Here is an 18,880-nt window from a genome sequence, read left to right on the forward strand (position 1 = left end):
CTACAGACGCCAACACACTACACAAGACCGCAGCGCTGGCGGCCTTATATAGTGTGGGGCGTGTACTACACAGCCTGAGCTATGATTGGCCACAGGCATCCTGCCTGTGGCCAATCATGGCTCTCCTCGCTGCCGGCGCTGTGATTGGCCAAGCATGTGGGGTCACAGTGCATGCTTGGCCAATCATGAGCCAGCAATGCACTGCGATGGCGCAGTGCATTGTGGGCCGTGAGCGCCACACGAATTTGGTGCGAACCACAAATAACGTTCGGTATTAGCCGAACGTGCGAACAGCCGATGTTCGAGTCGAACATATGTTCAACTCGAACATCAAGCTCATCCCTAAGTATAGTTGATTGTCATATCAAAGAAGGTCAGGGAAGAAGATATATAGGATGTTTTTGTAAATATTTCACATGTACTTATAAGTCAATTTATTAATATTTGCCCAATTAATAACTAAAACTTGGTTCAAATTCTACTTTAAATTCATTCTCTCTTTTTAGACTTTGAAAGGACCATGCCCTTTTTTGATCCAGTTACAGCACTCATTGCTATTGTCCTATGTTTTCTTGTCCTAAAAATTTTCTATGTGCCAAAGGATGTGCTCAGCGGTTTCCCACCCGGCCCAAAAGGTTTGCCAATTATTGGGAATCTTCACATGCTGAATTTGAAGAGACCACAGGAAACTTTCATGCAGGTATTTTTTTTGCTAATAATCACTTTTCTTGCTTTTAAACCTGTTAAAATGCAATATCAGGAATCATTAATCAGTGTCAAAAGCTAATTCAGGAAAAGAAAAGCCATAGTGAGTTCTAGGAATAATAGCTCTGACCTGCTTTAAACATGTTTTCCATGCTATTCTTAATTGCTTGGCTGAAAATGCCCACTGTTTATGGAGCTCAATAGCTCAAGCTGATATTTACACACAAAAGAGAATGAGACAAAGAGAAGTGACTCCTCCCTGTCCTTCGGAAAGCTCATTACTGAGGATGAGCCCCGGTTCAGTTTGCACTAGAACATGAGAACAGGCACAAAATTCAGATGAACGAGCAAGCACTATTAAAGTCTATGGGACACAAACATGAAAAATCTAAAGTGCTCATTTTAAAGGCTCGTATGCAAGTTATTGTCATAAAAATATTTGGGGACCTGGAGACATGTATCAATGCAAAATTTTTTTTTTTAAAAAGGGATGTTTTTTCGGAACCAGTGATTTTTTAATGCTTAAAGTGAAACAATAAAAATGAAACATTCCTTTAAATATCATGCCTGGGGTGTGTCCTTAGTATGCCTGTAAAGTAGCACATTTTTCCCGTGTTTAGAACAGTACCACAGCAAAATGACATTTCTAAAGGAAAAAAAGTCATTTAAAACTGAATGCGGCTGTAATGAATTTAATGAATGTAATGTAATGTAATGAATAATGAATGTAATGTAATGAACGTCACAAGGCTTCAGAGGGGGTGGGGTCACCTGTTTACATCACTGGGTAGCCCTGCCCTCAGCTAATTAATAGTTGCCACAGAGAAGAAGCGTCATTCGGCGGGAGCCTCCCATAGAAGCGGAGCTGTTGCGGCTTTTTTTCTTTTCTTTTTTTTTTTCTGATCGTCGAGTGACGTGAGATGGATCTTCATTGCGGGACTTTTCTTTTTTTTTTTTTAATAAAGGACTTGTCCCAAAGTATCTTTTTGCAATTCTTGACACTTTTTTTGTGAAATGGTAGGGTTACAATGTACCCATTACCAGTTCACATAAGGGGAGGGCAGGATCTGGGGTTTCCCTTGTTAAAGGGGGTTTCCAGATTCTGATAAGCCCCCCGCCCGCAGACCCCACAATCACCAGGCAAGGGTTGTGGGGATGAGGCCCTTGTCCACATCAACATGGGGACAAGGAGCTTTGGGGGACTACTCCAAAGCACTCTCCCCATTTTGAGGTCATGTCACCTGGTACAGTTCTGGAGGGGGGGCTCTCTCTCATTACCCCTTTTTTCCTGTGGCCTGTCAGATTGCGTGCTTGGATAAGGGTCTGGTATGGATTTTTGGGGGGATTCCTAAAACATTTTTTTATTTTGGTGCATGGTTCCCCTTAAAATCCATACCAGATCTGAGGGGTCTGGTATGGATTTTGGTGGGCCCCTACACCATTTAAAAAAAAAAATTGGCACAGGGTTCCCCTTAATATCCGTACCAGAGCTGAAGGTCCTAGTATGGATTTTGTGGGGACCCCCCTGCAATTTTTTTTTAATTTTTGGTTTGGGGTTCCCCTTAATATTCATTCCAGATCCAAAGGGCCTAGTAATGGACTGGGGGGGAACCCATGCCGTTTTTTTCAATGAGTTTTAGCTATATTTCCGAGACTTGACAATTTATTACAGCCGCGATTAGTTTTAAATTACTTTTTTCCTTTTAGAATTTTAATTTTGCTGTGGTACTGTTCTAAACACGGGAAAACTGCACCAATTTGCAGGCATACCTTAGACACCCCCCAGGCATGATATTTAAAGGAATATTTCATTTTTTATTGTTTTACTTTAAGCATTATTAATATCACTGCTTCTGAAAAAACGTCAGTTTTTAAAACTTTTTTTTGCATTGATACATGTCTCCTGGGGCAGGACCCGGGTTCCCAAACATTTTTATGTTAATAACTTGCACATGAGCCTTTAAAATTAGCACTTTTGTTTTTTCATGTTAGTGTCCCATAGACTTTAATGGGGTTCCGCGGATTTTGAATTTGCCACGAACACTGCATAATGTTCGTTGTTCGTTCATCCAAACAACCAAAGTTCGGCCCAAACTTATGCTCAGGCCAAACCGTTCGCCTATCCCTACTCATTACAGAGTTGCAGTGAGACAAAGATAGAAACTGTGAAAGGAAACTTTTGCAGTGTTCTTTCTGTTTAGGGAGAAACCCATTATGCCATGTGAATCCAGTACCATAGATGCTATTTCTGCAAAATGTATGTAGGAAATTGGATCATACCTTATACAGTTGTGACCCTTGATACATTTAGGCTATAAAAATGCACTGATTACTGTATAAATGTCACTGGCAGGGAAGGGGTTAACACTAGGGGGCGATCAAGGGAATAAATGTGTTCTCTAGTGTGTGTTCTAACTGTAGGGGGTGTGGGACTGACTAGGGGAGGCGAGAGATCAATGTTCATACTTGGTATGAACACACAATCTCTCTCCTTTCCCCTGAGCGAACCGGGATCTGTGTGTTTATGTAAAGCCAGTAATTTAATGGTGAGTCAGTGTGCTCTGAGTTAAGGGTTTTGAAGGATTTCAGTTTGCTGTTATGATAGCAATGAAGTGCCAGCAATGGGGTACTGAATTTTCTTTGGTGATGGGGATAGATTTGGTTTAAGACCAGGTGGGAAGTCTGGATTGTCTGCAATTGCAGACTTGGTGTTGTGGATAAAGGGATTTTCTTTTACTTTGACTTTTCAATGATAACATTAAACAGGAGAAATAGAGAGGGTGACTCTCCCTAATGGGGACACAGACAGGAGTAAAACAGATGTTCTAATCCAAAATGAAAAAATAGTGTTTTGCCTTTAGACTGTAAATGGAAATTCTGTAAATAGGAAGGAGGAAGGGTATGAAAAATCCAAAACTTTCAGTTGTCCCCCTTCTAAAAGAATGATTTTTTTTTTTAAATGGGGACACCTGTTTTAGTGACAACTTTCTATGAGGATTTCCCTTAATATGGAGGGAGAACAGCAATTATAGGGAAATTGGTTAACTAAAAAGAAAAAAAAAAAGAAAAAAAAGGGGGTTTAACCATGCCTACTTAATCAAAAATGAATTCAAATTAAATCAAAATGTGTTAATAGCTAATGAACCCAATAATGTATTAGTGTGTTATTGGATCATTAACCTCCCTAGCGGTGATCCCGAGTCTGGCTCGGGCTGGGATTTCAGTACCACGAGTGGTAACCCCGAACCAGACTCGGGATCGCATTGCTGGATACAGGGAGGATACAGGGAGAGGTTACTTACCTTGTCCCCTGGATCCAGCGATGTCCTCCATGCTGTGTGACCGAGCTGTCCTCCGCTCGATTCACACGAGTGCCGCGAGCTCCGTTCCCGGCGACGTTACAACACACGGCAGCGGAGATCGGCGTCAAATTCAAAAAAGTAAAAACACAACATACACATACAGAACTGTAATCTTACAGATTACAGTACTGTATAAAAAAATACACATCCTCTTTGTCCCTAGTGGTCTGTCCAGTGCCCTGCATGCACTTTTATATTATAAATACTGTTTTTTCTGCCTGGAATTTGGAGATTGCCCATAGCAACCAAATACTATCCCTTTATGTCAAAAGTGATTTTAGACCAACTAGAAAACAGTGATAATAAATTATAATCACTTGCAGAATTGAGCGATAGCGATTTGTTGGGAAATTCGTCATCAAACACTAAATCTAATGACAGCGACAATTCTGCAAATGAGCAAATTTCAATGTTTTTGGATTTGATTACATTATTGAATAATTTTTATTATTATTTATTATCATAATTTAATATATTATAAATTTTATCATACCCAGGATGTCTACTAGACTCTTGTTTGAACAGATTTAAGAGAGTTATTCCTAAGAATTGCAGGCCTACAATATAAAACACCAAATTTCCATGCAAAATAATTGTACCGCTTTCAGCACCTAAAATCAGAACTAATCATACTGCCAGGGAGGTTAAAGCAACCAAATGGTCAAGATCCAGTTCAAATTGTGGGCGGTCCCAGTCAGCCTACATTTTCATCCGTTTTCCACAAGTGATTAGAGTGACAGAAGTTCAGGAAAGCACATGGGATTTATCTACTAAACGTAATCTGATCATTGTAACTAATAGCAAAAATTACGTATTTTTATAAATTTCCTATCTCCAGCTGTCCAAAAAGTACGGATCAGTATTTAGCATACAGATAGGTCCAAAGAAGGTGGTGGTACTTTGTGGTTATAAGGCGGTAAAAGATGCTCTCATCACTCATGCAGAAGAGTTTGCTGAAAGACCAGAGATTCCAATTTTCCAGAAATACCAAAAAGGACATGGTGAGATTTTATTTTAACAGTTTCATTATTTTACACACTCTAATGATTCTTTGTAAATTTGTTAAATTGTAATATATGATTGGTAAGCTGACATGTACTGTACATAAGAGCTGCACATTTGTTCATCAATACACTCAGGTTCTTTGTCCTGTAGTGCTGCACTTCGGTTCTGCTTTACTGATCCTTCTGTTAATGCCAGTCTGGCTGCTAACTTCAAAACCTGAAAATCTCAGTAGATAGAAAAATGTGGTTTGAGCCATTGACAACAACATGTAGTTGCTAATTGGCAAATCTCAATGTTTAGTGTAGCGCACCCCACTTAGGAGCCATTGGTGAATAAGGATCCCAGACCCTGCACAGCCAGGCACACCAAATCTTCACAGGCTCCCAGACTCAAGAAACTAGACATGTGCAATTCGTTTAGTTCCAAATTATATTTTTAACAAATTCAGACAAATATCCGAATTAATGAAAACCTGTTTAACAAATTTTTCTTAAATTTGTAAATTCGAAATTTGAAATTTGAAAAACCTGAAAATTTGAAAATCTGAAATAATAACTAACTAATAATAACTTAAAGAGGAAGTAAAAGCAAAAAAAATAAATAAAAAACACACCCTGTAAGGCAAAGGCATAATGAGCTAGTATGCATAGCATACTAGCTCATTATGAATAACTTACCTGAGAACGAAGCCCCCGAAGTGGTCCTCCGTCTTCCTCTTCGCCGCTGCCATGTATCCCGGAGCGACTTCCGGGTCTCGCTGTTCCGGCGCTGTGATTCGCCGGAGCTGTGATGACGTCACTCACGCGTGCACCGTAGACAGCGGTGCCTGTCTTCGGGTAAATATCTCCTAAACTGTATAGGTTTAGGAGATATTTCTTGGACCTACAGGTAAGCCTTAATCTAGGCTTACCTGTAGGTCAAAGTGGTTTGTAAGGGTTTACAACCACTTTAACCACTTTCAGACCGGACCATTTTGCTGGCTTAAGACCAGACCACTTTTTGCAATTCGGCACTGCGTTGCTTTAACTGACAATTGCGCGGTCGTGCGACGTGGCTCCCAAATAAAATTGATGTCCTATTTTTCCCACAAATAGAGCTTTTTTTTGGTGGTATTTGATCACCCCTGCGGTGTTTATTTTTAAACTATAAACAAAAAAATAGCGACAATTACTTTTGCTATAATAAATATCCCCCAAAAATATGAAAAAAATATACATGTACAGGCCCGTTTGAAGTTTGCTAATGGACATCTGAATAATTCACAAGGTAAAAGTGCTGTGGTCAGATGAGACCAAAAAGCTCTTTAGCATCAACTCAACTCGCCGTGTTTGGAGGTAGAGGAATGCTGACTATGACTCCAAGAACACTATCCCCACCATCAAACATGGAGGTGGAAACATTATGCTTTGGGGGTGTTTTTCTGCTAGGGGGACAGGAAAACATTGCTGCATCAAAGGGACAATGGATGGGGCCATGTACCATTGAATCTTGGGTGAGAACCCCCTTTCCTTAGCCAGGGCATTGAAAATGGGTCGTGGATGGGTATTCCAGCATGACGATGACCCAAAACACACGGCCAAGGCAACAAAGGAGTGGCTCAAGAATAAGCACATAAAGGTCCTAGAGTGGCCTAGCCAGTCTCCAGACCTTTACCCTATAGAAAATAAAATGTGTGCAAACCTGGTGGCCAACTACAAGAAACGTCTGACCTCTGGGATTGCCAACAAGGGTTTTGCCATCAAGTACTAAGTCATGTTTTGCCAAGGGGTAAAATACTTATTTAACTCATTAAAATGCAAATAAATGTATTACTTATTATGAAAAGTGGATTTTTCTGGATATTTTTGTTGTTATTCTGTCTCTCACTGTTAAAATAAACCTACTATTACAATTATAGACTGATCATTTTTTTGTCAGTGGAAAAATGTAGAAAATCAGCAGGGGATCAAATACTTTTTTCCCTCACTCTAGATGGACACCAGTATAGAAATAATGCAAGATTTTATATAAGAAGAGATTAATAACAGTACATACAACCAATGTTTGTGCACATATAGCCGGGTATATAAAGTAATTAACCACTAGAGATCCGTGCTATAGCCAAATGACGGCTACAGCGTGGACCTCCTTTGCCGGGACTACGTCTATTGACGTCATCCCGTGCACGAGCGGCCTGCGCACCCCCTGAGGGGCGCGAGCGGCGCGCTCTGTGATCGGCGAGTCTATGAGACTCGCCTGATCACGGATCCGAGCAAGGGGTCGATCCCGACCCCTTACCATGTGATCAGCTGTCAGCCAATGACAGCGGATCATGTGATACAACGGAGCCGGTAATGGGCTATTTTTCCTCCTCGTGCTGACAGCGCGAAGAGAAAAAAAAAGAGCCGATCACCAGCGGCCGTGATCGGGACATGAGTCCCGATCACGGCCAGCTTACCAGTGCCCACCTGCCCCCTGCCAGTGCCACCTCATGAATAAATAAGTGCCCCCGTCAGTGCCACCCATCAGTGCCCATAGTGCCACCCAGCAGTGCCCACAGTGCCACACATCAGTACCCACAGTGCCACCCATCAGTGCCCACAATCTGCCTCAACAACGGTGCTGCACCCCAGTGCCACATATCCGTGTCCATCAGTGTCATCTACCAGCGCCCATCAGTGCCCATCAGTGCCACCCATCAGTGCCCAGCAATGACACCTATCAGAGCCACCTATCAGTGCCACCTATCAGTGCCCATAAGTCCCATCTATCAGTGGTAGCTATCAGTGCCCCTTAGTGCCAGCCATCCGTGCCACCCATCCGTGCCATCTTATCTGTGCCCACCTTTGCCCATCAGTGCCGCCTTATCTGTGCCCATCAGTACTGCCTTATTTGTGCCTATCGGTGCCACCTTATCTGTGCCTATTAGTGCCGCCTTAACTATGCCTATCAGTGCCCACTAGTGCAGCCTATCAGTGCCCACCAGTGCAGCCTCATCAGCGCACTTCAATGAAGGAGAAAAATGACCTGTTTGCAAAATTTTATAACAAACTATTAAACATGATTTTTTATTTTTATTTTTTTGCATCTTTTTTTGTTTGTTTAGCAAAAAATAAAACTCCCAGTTGTAACTAAATACCACCAAAAGAAAGCTCTATTTGTGGGAAAAAAATGATAAAAATTTCATTTGGGTACAGTGTTATATGCCCGCGCAATTGTCATTCAAAGTGCATCAGCGCTGAAAGCTGAAAATTGGTCTGGGCAGGAGGGGGGTTTAAGTGCCCAGTAAGCAAGTGGTTAATAAAGATACCTCTAGATGAATGTTACAGCAAAATCCAATTGCAGGGGCCCATGAGGATGATCCAGGTGTGCCTTTGTGTCTTAGACCTGAAGACAAGATCAGCAGTCACAGGGGGATCCGCCAACTGTTGTCTGACCATCTTGGAATGGGGCTTCTCATAATTTTTGCACAAACCAATCAATATATACGCTTATTGCGATTTATTTATTTTTTTACCAAAAATATTTAGAATACATATCAGCCTAAACTGAGGAAGAGATTTGTCTTTTTATATATTTTTTGAGGATATTCATTATAGCAAAAAGAATTGCCACTCTTTTTTGTTTATAGCGCAAAAAATAAAACCCCAGAGGTGATCAAATACCACCAAAAGAAAGCTCTATTTGATGGGAAAAAAGGACGTCAATTTTGTTTGGTTACAATTTCTCACGATCACGCAAATGTCAGTTAAAGCGACGCAGTGCTGAATTGCAAAAAAGGGCTTGGTCAGGAAGGGGTAAATCCTTCCAGGGCTGAAGTGGTTAAAGTCACAGGGGCACACTGAGCACCCAGCATATAGAGCAATGGCAGCAAAGGTGTCCAATGTGACCCTCACCTTTATAAGCTGCCAAGCCCCTTCATGTCACCCCAATATTATCTGCAGTTCTAGCTAGAAATGTTTTTCAATCCTAACTCCAAGGCTAGCCATAGACGGAGCAAATTTCTTTCCTGCAACAGCAGAAGCCATTGTGTTCTCCTGTCGGGGTACGGGGGCAGGGGAAACCAGTGATTATTGCTAGTGGCTATAACAGCCACTAGCAAAAATCACATGTAAAATCCGACAGGCTGGTTGTACCTAAGTTGATAGATTGATCAACTTGGGTACATTCAGCCTGCCCATACATGGTTCGAATCTTGGCTGGTTTGCACCTTTGCACTGCCTTTGGCCAGGTTAGAACCATATAGAAACATACTCTTCTGCCTGCACATAGTACAAATGTTATATATATATATATATATATATATATATATATATATATATAAATATATGAAAAAAAGTTCTAGAAGTTGCTGCACTTAAAAATTTGTTGCTTTATTCCATCAAATCTTTAGATAAAGATTACAAAGCAAGTAGAGTCATTCAAGACAAAATTGTTGCAATCATCTGTTCAGACAAAGATTACGTTTCAGGCTGGTTTGTTCATGCCCTTCCTTAGATCAGTCAGAACAAATCTGAAAGTTTTCACCATAATCATCTACTTTATATATATTTCACAGGCATCATCACACATGGAATCAATATGGTTAATTGTTCTCAGCTTCTATTCAATCAATGTTATGTAGCGGCCATAACCCGTTGCAGGGTGGCCTTGACTGAATGGGCTCACCGATTACCTTCTCCTGGCCTGATCCTCCTCGTCTTCCCAGGGTTGATACCCAACGACTTGTACACTGACACAGATGAATTCCTTTCAAAAGGTTTATTTTGCAGTAGAACTTTCACAAACACAGTCTCTTAGGGAACAGAGAGCACGGGTGAAGAACTCAGGTACCTTGAATTGCAGGGTTAACAAAGTCTCTATATCCACCCAGAGAGTAGCCACTCGCAGCTGGGTACTTCAAGGCTGAACAGATCTCTATCCAGAGATCATGTCAGTCAGCACGTTGACTCAAAACTTGAACAATCAACTGAGGGTGAAGAGGAACCCTTTTCCACACCCAGACACTTTGAATCCTCCCTCAGTTACAGCGCCTCGGACCAGCCGGTTCCGAGACTTGGGACCAGACGGATCCCTACCCCAGACCAGGCGGGTTTATCAGGGTCCACAGTGTCGAACACTCTGTGACCGGGACCCCTCATGGGGCTACTCCGGTCCTGGAACCAGAACAGACCACATGGGTCTCACGAACAACTCCGGAACCCCTGAGTACATTACCCACACCTGTTTAAGTACCCTCTCCCAGACTCCTCAGCGGGCCTTGGCACTCCCATTGATTGGCTCTGAGAGGGCCGATATCCAAACATCCAACCAGACTTGGTTCTAGCCTGTCATATGCACCTAACCGTTCACATGACCAGGCAGAACTTTCAGCCTGGCGAGACTGGTGTTAAGGCCTACCTACACAATTAACCCACAGAACCTTACTGTCCTGAGGCAAAAACTAAATTTACAATGCGTGTGACATTTGATCCCAAATGTCATCCGCTACAGTTACAAATGCTACTCTTATACCATTGGCACAGAAAATAGCTAATCACACGGCCGATAATCCCAATATCTCATTAACATCTTGCAATTCATCCTATTGGTAGATCTGAAAAACATATGTGTACATATGTATATATAAAAAAATATATATCAAGGAACCAATAACCTTTTAATTAAACAAATAAAGATCTAGATCCACATTTAAACCATAAAGGGGCAATTGTATTCAAAAAATTAATCCAGTGTGTCTCTCTTTTTCTGAGGGTTAATTCACGATCCCCCCCCCCCCCCCCTTCTGTTTCTTTTAATCCCCTCAAGGACCATATATTTAAATTGTGACACACTGGGGGTTATTTACTAAAGGAAAATCCACTTTGCACTGCAAGTGCACTTGGAAGTGCAGTCGCTGTTAATCCGAGGGGGACATGCAAGGATAATAAAAAACAGCATTTTAGCTTGCACATGATTGGATGATAGAATCAGCAGAGCTTCCACTCATTTCAGATCTACTCCTCAGATTAGAGCGACTGCACCTTCAAGTGCACTTGCAGTGCAAAGTGGATTTTCCTTTCGCAAATAACCCCCCTCTGTCCAAATTCCACAAAATGTTTAGCAAGTGGTAGCTGTGTTAATTTATCCCTGATGAAATATTTATGCCTTGCAATTCTATCCTTCACTTTCTGTGTAGTTTCACCACTGTAGACTAATCCACATGAACATTTGATGGCATATACTACAAACGATGTTTGACATGTGTAGTGTCCCCTAATATGAATGCTGAAACCTCTATGGGGGTGTGTGAAAAATGTACCCTCAATCATAGAATTGCATTGAATGCACGATAGACAAAGATATGAACCTAGATTTTTTTGGTCCCAAAACGTTGTTTTCGGTACAATTGATGAAAATTGATCGCGTAGCGTTCTACCCTTCCTATAAGATGACATGGGAGGACTCCAGGACTCTTGAACCATAGGAAAAACTGGTTCTGAGTAGATTCCAATGTTTTTTTAATTATTTTAGAGATTCTTTGGGAAAAAAGATGACATTGCATGATAAAGGGAATTCTTTAATTGATTTTTTTGGGGTCCTAATACTATCCATATTGGACCGTTCCTTTTTAACCAAGGCCTTTAGGATATTTTCTATTAATCAATTTTGCCTCCATCTCATCAAGTCTCTGACTACAGCTCAGCGGATCACTAACTATCCACTGAACCCTCATGTCATAGCAACTGTTGGCACCCGGCCACAACAGCTTACGGCTTCCCGTCGGGAAGTCCCACAAAAAATAAGGTACACACCCCCCCTCAAAAAATGACATGCCAAATGTGGCATGTCAGGGGGTGAGGAGTGCTTAAAGCGCAAGTTCCATTTTTGGGTGGAACTCCACTTTAACAAAAATTCCCATCCCAGCTTTGCACATAAATTCACCAGTTCCCCAAAACCACATATGTTTAACCTGCAGGAGTTCCTGCGAACCCATGATAGTGGTCATTCTGAACCCCATCCCTAGTGCCTAGGCACTCCTGTGCTTACAGTCACATAGCTGTATATATGCAGTATAAGACACTGTTGCCTCTGTTGGTCTCAGGAGATTTGGAGTGAGTGTGCTGTGCTGCTGACCATCCTCATTGCTGGAGGCTCTGACTTGAGGAAGCAAAATCCTGACTTACCAAGATACCTGCCAACACAAGGCAGAACAAGGCATGGTAAGTTAGTAATAGGAAAAAGATTACAGGCAATGGTGACTACTAGGCCTTATCCCTTTTCCTGCCTTTAACGTTATTTGTTTGCTCTATTTTTTTCTTAACTGTATGTAGCACTGACCCCCGGAGGAGCGGCTGGTTTTATTGGGCTTACCGTTACCTTCTGCGCCTCGTATGCGTCTAGGGGTTTCCCGTGGTAGATGCCCAGAAACTATAGAGACTGACGACTGATACGCTTAAAGGGATTTTTATTTGCAAAAAACGTAGTTAAACAGTCTCTCAGTATAGGATCAGAGGGTTTAGGTGGAAAGTCCAGGTACTCTTATGCCGCGTACACACGATCAAACAATCCGGTGAAAAAGTCCGGCAAACTCAAGTCCGCCAAACAATCCCCCCGTGTGTAGCCTCCGGCATACTTTTTTGACCCGAAAGTACGGAGGACTTAGAATGCCGTGTTGCACACCAATCTTTCCGTCTGACTCGCATTTCGGCGAACAATCCGGCCGTGTGTGTGGCAGTCCGCCGTACTTTTGAAATGAGCGGACTTTTCCCGCCCGGAGAAAAGTCCGCCAATTTCGAGCGGGTCTCCAGGTAGGCAGGGCCCGCGAAGGAGACGTCGCCGGCCCCGCCGCCTGGTATGGACTTAAAGGGGAACCCCAACGCCGAAAAAAATCGGCGTGGGGGTCCCCCCCAAGTCCACAACAGACCCTTGTCCGAGCACGCTACCCGGCCGGCCAGGAAAGAGGGGCGAGCAAGCACCCCCCCCTCCTGAGCCGTACCAGGCCCGTGCCCTCAACATGGGGGGTGCGTTGGGGAAGGGGGGGCCGCGCGGCCCCCCCACCCCAAAGCACCTTGTCCCCATGTTGATGAGGACAAGGGCCTCTTCCCGATAACCCTGGCCGTTGGTTGTCGGGGTCTGCGGGCGGGGGGCTTATCGGAAACCGGGAGCCCCCTTTAATAAGGGGGCCCCCGGATACCGGACCCCCACCCTATGTGAATGAGTATGGGGTACAATGTACCCCTACTCATTCACCTGTAAAATAAAAGTACAAAAAAAACACAACACACGAGATAAAATACTTTATTGCACAGCACCGGGGGTCTTCTCGCCGGACTCCTACGCTATCTTCTTGTAGCTCTTTTGCTAGCGGAGGAGCCCGACATTCTTCCTCGCCGCCGGCCTCTTCTTCCGACTTCGGGGGGTCTTGTCCCCCTCTTCGGTTCTTCTGCTGGGCCACCGCGCCTTCTTATAGCTCTTTTACAGGCGGTGACCCGGTCTTCTGTCGCCGCCGTCGCCGTCGTCGCCGTCGCCTTCCGTTCTTCTTCTTCTTTTTCTCCAGGAGATGTTGACTCGACGTTCTCTCCGGCCGCAATGCCAGGGACGCGCTGCGCTGCCACTTATATAGGGACAAGGGGCGGTGTCACATGGCTTTATGTCACATGGGTTGGTCACATGGGTTGATGTCACATGGGGACTGTGACATCATAAGGGGGCGGGGTCACCATGTGACACCAACCCATGTGACATAAAGCCATGTGACACCGCCCCTTGTCCCTATATAACTGGCCACGCAGCGCGTCCCTGGCATTGCGGCCGGAGAGATCGTCGAGTCAACATCTCCTGGAGAAGAAGAAGAAGAAGAACGGAAGGCGGCGGCGGCGACGGCGGCGACAGAAGACCGGGCCACCGCCTGTAAAAGAGCTATAAGAAGGATTCTTATCAACATGGGGACAAGGTGCTTTGGGGTGGGGGGGGCCGCGCGGCCCCCCCTTCCCCAAGGCACCCCCCATGTTGAGGGCACGCGGCCTGGTATGGCTCAGGAGGGGGGGCGCTCGCTCGCCCCCCTTTCCTGGCCGGCCGGGTAGCGTGCTCGGACAAGAGTCTGTTGTGGACTTGGGGGGGACCCCCACGCCGATTTTTTTCGGCGTTGGGGGTTCCCCTTTAAGTCCATACCAGGCGGCGGGGCCGGCGACGTCTCCTTCGCGGGCCCCGCCTACCTGGAGACGCGCTCGAAATGATCGGACTTTTCTCCGCGTGTGTGGGCGAGTCCGTTCATTTCGAAAGTAGGGCGGATAGTACGGCGGACTTAGTACGCCGTATTAGTCCGCTGAAAAAGTGCCGTGTGTGGGCAAGTAGCCCGTTCGGAAATTCCGACGGACAGTCTGGTGGAAGTCCGCCAGACTAAGTACGTCGGACATACCGCTACGTGTGTATGCGGCTTTAGTGTCAGTAATAAAGAACTTTCTAACTTTGAGTAAAATCCAGAGAATAGCCATTCACAGCTGGATCCTCACCCCAGTTGGATAGTCCTTCTCTCACCAGGCCTAGCAGCCAAGAGGGTGCTTAAATCAGGAACAAGTCTCTGCCACAGACTTTGTTATAGAACATGTATGGATAAGTCTCTGCCACAGACTTTGTTATAGAACACGTATAAGGAAACTTGAAAAACTTGTAGAATGCTCGTGTGGTACCAGTATCTGTCAGTGAGTCCTGGCGATACTGCACGAGATTGGATTCAATAGGGCCTTCAGCCTTACCAGGCTCTTGCTGCGAAATCAATTCTTGCATGGCCTTCTCCTGAAGAGTCCTCCCCTGGATAACTACGAAGTTGCTGGGCCTCTCCACAACCTGAGACAGCACCAGACCACCTCTGAATCCTTTCTTTAGTTTCCTCGCCTCAGGCTAGCCTGCCCTGAGATGTAAAGTCAGGTGGATCCGCACCGCAGGCCATAGGCGTCCTGGGGGCTGGTCAGGAGAACCAGGATCATGTAGTCAGAACATACTTCTGGACCGGAACCCCGAAACACATGACATCCACACCTTAAGTACCCTCTCCCAGAAAGCACAGCAGGAGTGACACTCCCACTGGGCTGGCTCCGATAGAAAGTAACCTTAAAGCACTCAACCAGACTGTGTTTCCATGCCTGCCAGAATGACAGCGCCCCCTGTGGCCAGCAGAACATCCTGTAGTCTAGTCAGACTGATGTTGAGGTCAAAATTTGGAGCAATTAAACCCAAACCAAACTGCATTTTAGGTGTAACATTAAATTTCAAAACTTCAGGAGCCGGCGCTACACATATACAGCAGAAACTACTACTGTCCACTTCGCAGGCTGAAGATTAGGCATAAGCAGAGTGATTTCAGCAAAGCTGGTTTTAAATTTAAATTTAAAGAGGAGTGCCACCTGAAAAAAAAATATTAAAAGTCAGCAGCTACAAATGCTGCAGCTGCTGACTTTTAATAAATGGACACTTACCTATTCCAGGGTCCAGCAATGTCGGCAGCAGATGAAGAGCAGTCGCTTGTCTCTCGGCTGCCCCTGCCACCATCCTCTGTAAGGGAATGGGGAAGTAAAATGAAGCACAATGAGACTGATCCCCGCTGTGCACAGATTTCACTTGCATAGAATTTGTTTACACCATGTGCTGGGATGTGAGAGTGAGGCCCGGAACGGAAAAGACAGAAAAGAAAAAGTAGTGCAGGGCCGGGCATGACAGTGTGTTTAGGGGAGACAATGCATGGGTTAATATGAAGAGATAAGAGGGGAGGGGACAGTGAGTAAAGTCCAAGGGGGAGTGGTAATATATAAGGAGGAGGTGGGACTGGGCTGGCGAACAGAAAGTTGTGGAGAAAGAAAAGGAGGCAGTTTTCCCCACCCGCCCTCCCTATATGTTGTCTGTGTTTGTTGGTTTATGTGTTTTCTTTCTTTCAGGAGCATGGCAGATGGTCCTCATGGCAGCTGTGGATTGGCGGTGTTTTGTTGGTCTTTGACGGTGGCAGTAAACATATGTGATGGAAAGGGGTGGGGGGCTCATTGGTAGTATGTGCCCCTCTGGTGTATTTCAGCGAAAGGTTAGCTGGAATACTGTAATGGTTGCACTGCGGGAAGGGGTTTGTCTCCAAGCTGATTATCCGCTGGAGGCCTATCGTGTGGAAAAGGGTCCCGCAGTGTATTGGTGGAATATGTGTTGGAGTTCGGGGGTGCCGTCAAAGACCAACAGAGTGGAGTTAAACAAGTTGTTACGGAAGTGATATTTTGGTATATATTTGATATTGGAGTTATTTATATGGTGTGAATAATAAATAGGCTGCTATGGCCAGTTATACTCCAAAATTAAGGCGTGGTCTCATTATTTTAGAAGGGTAAGAAATGGGGATGTTGGAGTAAAAGTGGTATAGCAGTAAGAGGCAGGTTGGGTGAACTACACTGGTCATGAAATGTCTGTAGAACTGTGCACAAAAAATCTATTTATTTTTTTCACTGTGCAGAATAAAGTAAAATAAATTCCCTGCAAGGGCACAAAGAAAACTATTTAATTCTGGGATGAGGTTGGGTATAAGTATAATGTTCCTGTGACAACCAGCCATTCCCTAGACAAAGTCGTACTGCCACAATGCATTGGGGTATGACTGAACGATAACAGGAAGTGATCTGTGTGGCCCCACCGGAAGTGACGTGTGCTGGAAATTAGGGATGGGCCGAGCGGACCGGTTCGGTTCAGACCTGAACTTCCGAACACTGTGAACGTTCGGACCTGAACAACGAACCCCATTAAAGTCAATGGGACCCAAATGTCAAATATCAAAGTACCCAATTTTAAGGCTTAAATTCAAGTAATTAGGCATGCAATGGTTATAGGGGTCCGGGTCCTGCCCTGGGGGACATGTATCAATAAAAAACAAAGTTTGTGAAAACCTAATTTTTAAATGAGCAGTTATTTTTTAGATTTTTAAAGTGAAAGCCTAAAAATGAAAATTTCCTTCCAATATAGTGCCAGGGTGTCCCCTTAGTCTAACTGTAAATTGGCAGATCTAACCACATCTAGAATCTTGTGCAGTAATAATTGAATTTATAAAGCCAAAAAAAAGAAATTTTTCTGCAAGCTGCCTTTATTTTGCTCAGCAACAGCTGGGGAGCCAGTATGTATGATGAGGCCACAATGTAGTGCACTGGGAACAAGATTAGAGATTTTTTGGATACATTCTGGTGTCAATTTGACTTTGGATAGAAGTAACGGGTGTGTAAAAATTGGTCTTTGGGTGTTGGTGGCACCTTCCCACCGTAACCATATAGAGATAATCTTGATGAAATAAAAAATTTGCCTTGCTGTAAAAAAATTGCAGTGATATGCACCTGTCAGATAGGTACAAAAAAATTGGTCTTTGGGTGTTAATTGTGCCCATGAAACCTATACCAAAAACATTCTTCCAGATGAAATGATTGAACACCCTCAAAGCTAGGCATCCTCGAAGTCTTGCAGAGATTCTACATCCCAAAAAGACTTAATCAGTGGCATCGGCATCGGGGGCTTCATAGCTGGTAATCCAGGACTGATTCATTTTTATAAAAGTAAAACGGTACATGGAGTCTGTGGACAGACGCGTTCTATGATCAGTAATGGAACCTCCTGCAGCACTGAATGCCCATTCTGAAAGCACGCTGGATAGCACAGGCAAACTCACTAAACAGAGGAAATTCTGCCCTTCCTCAGGACCGACCACCACGTCCACCTTTGCCTGTGGACACATTTGTTGCTGGCCCTGCTTACACTGCCAAGGGAATGTCTGCCTCTCCTTGTGGTCCTCCCAGACATTATTGGGAGGGAGGGGGCGGTACTTATAAGCAAATGTAAAGAAGAAGTTGAAAGCTGTACGTAGATAATCAATGTAAAGAGGTGTTTGGTGCACTTTAATTTGAATACTCACACTACACAGACACTCCACGGATACAGTATAATATGCTGCAATATAATGCGCCAAACATACAGTGATGCACAAAACTACACGGTGTTAAACTGGCAGTAACGCACACAAAACTATATGGCGTTAAACTGGCAGTAACGCATGCAGAATGATATGGTATTAAACAGGCAGTAACGTAAGCGAAATGATATGGCATTAATCTGGCAGTATCGCATACAAAACGATATGGCATTAAACTGGCTGTAACGCACGCAAAACCATATGGGGTTAAACTGGCAGTAACGCATGAAAAATGATATGGCATTAAACTGGCACTAATGCAAGCAAAACTATATGGTGTTAAACTGACAGTAACGCACGCAAAACTATATGGAAAGGAAATACAGCTCACCAAGCCTCCAGACCTTATGCAGTTGCTCCCGCCCTACTAAAACTTGATTCAGGTGCTGGCTCTGCGCAATTCTATATGAACGAAAAAATCCTGGACTGGCGCACTCCGAAAAAAAGACATCTTTATTGTAAGGTGTAAAAAATCCAAGATACAGTCACTTCAACAGAGACAAAAACAGGAAACAGGGATAGATAACGTGTTTCACATCATTGGATGCTTACTCATATGAGTAAGCATCCAATGATGTGAAACACATTACAGTAGGTATTGTTCCCTGTTTTTGTCTTTGTTGAAGTGACTGTATCTTGGATTTTTAACACCTTACAATAAAGATGTATTTTTGTGGAGTGTGGCAGTCCACGCAAAACTATATGGCATTAAACTGGCAGTAACGCACGCAAAACTATATAGCGCTGAACTAGCAGTAACACAATACAATATGGCATTAAGCTGTCAGTAACGCACGCAATATGATATGCCGTTAAACTGGCAGTAACGCACGCAATACCATATGCCATTAAACTGGCAGTAACG

General features: G+C 44.0%; 1 protein-coding gene and 1 long non-coding RNA gene across 2 annotated transcripts in view; one reads left to right on the forward strand and one right to left on the reverse strand.

Annotated features, from left to right (window-relative positions):
* LOC143989054 (uncharacterized) overlaps nucleotides 1–18,880 on the reverse strand; it is a 215,816-nt gene that overhangs the window by 82,787 nt on the left and 114,149 nt on the right. The window lies entirely within an intron of this gene.
* The window catches only part of LOC143989053 (cytochrome P450 2K1-like), a 101,283-nt gene that overhangs the window by 13,779 nt on the left and 68,624 nt on the right, over nucleotides 1–18,880 (forward strand). The window contains exons 2-3 of the mRNA XM_077489060.1: nucleotides 507–700; nucleotides 4,906–5,068. Coding sequence (XP_077345186.1) covers nucleotides 521–700; nucleotides 4,906–5,068 — 343 coding nt within the window. The 5' untranslated portion in view covers nucleotides 507–520. The remainder of the gene's footprint in view (nucleotides 1–506; nucleotides 701–4,905; nucleotides 5,069–18,880) is intronic.

This window comes from Lithobates pipiens, unplaced genomic scaffold (assembly GCF_037356315.1).
Source record: "Lithobates pipiens isolate NorthernLeopardFrog02 unplaced genomic scaffold, aLitPip1_a1.2 Scaffold_18, whole genome shotgun sequence".
Lineage (NCBI taxonomy): Eukaryota > Metazoa > Chordata > Amphibia > Anura > Ranidae > Lithobates > Lithobates pipiens.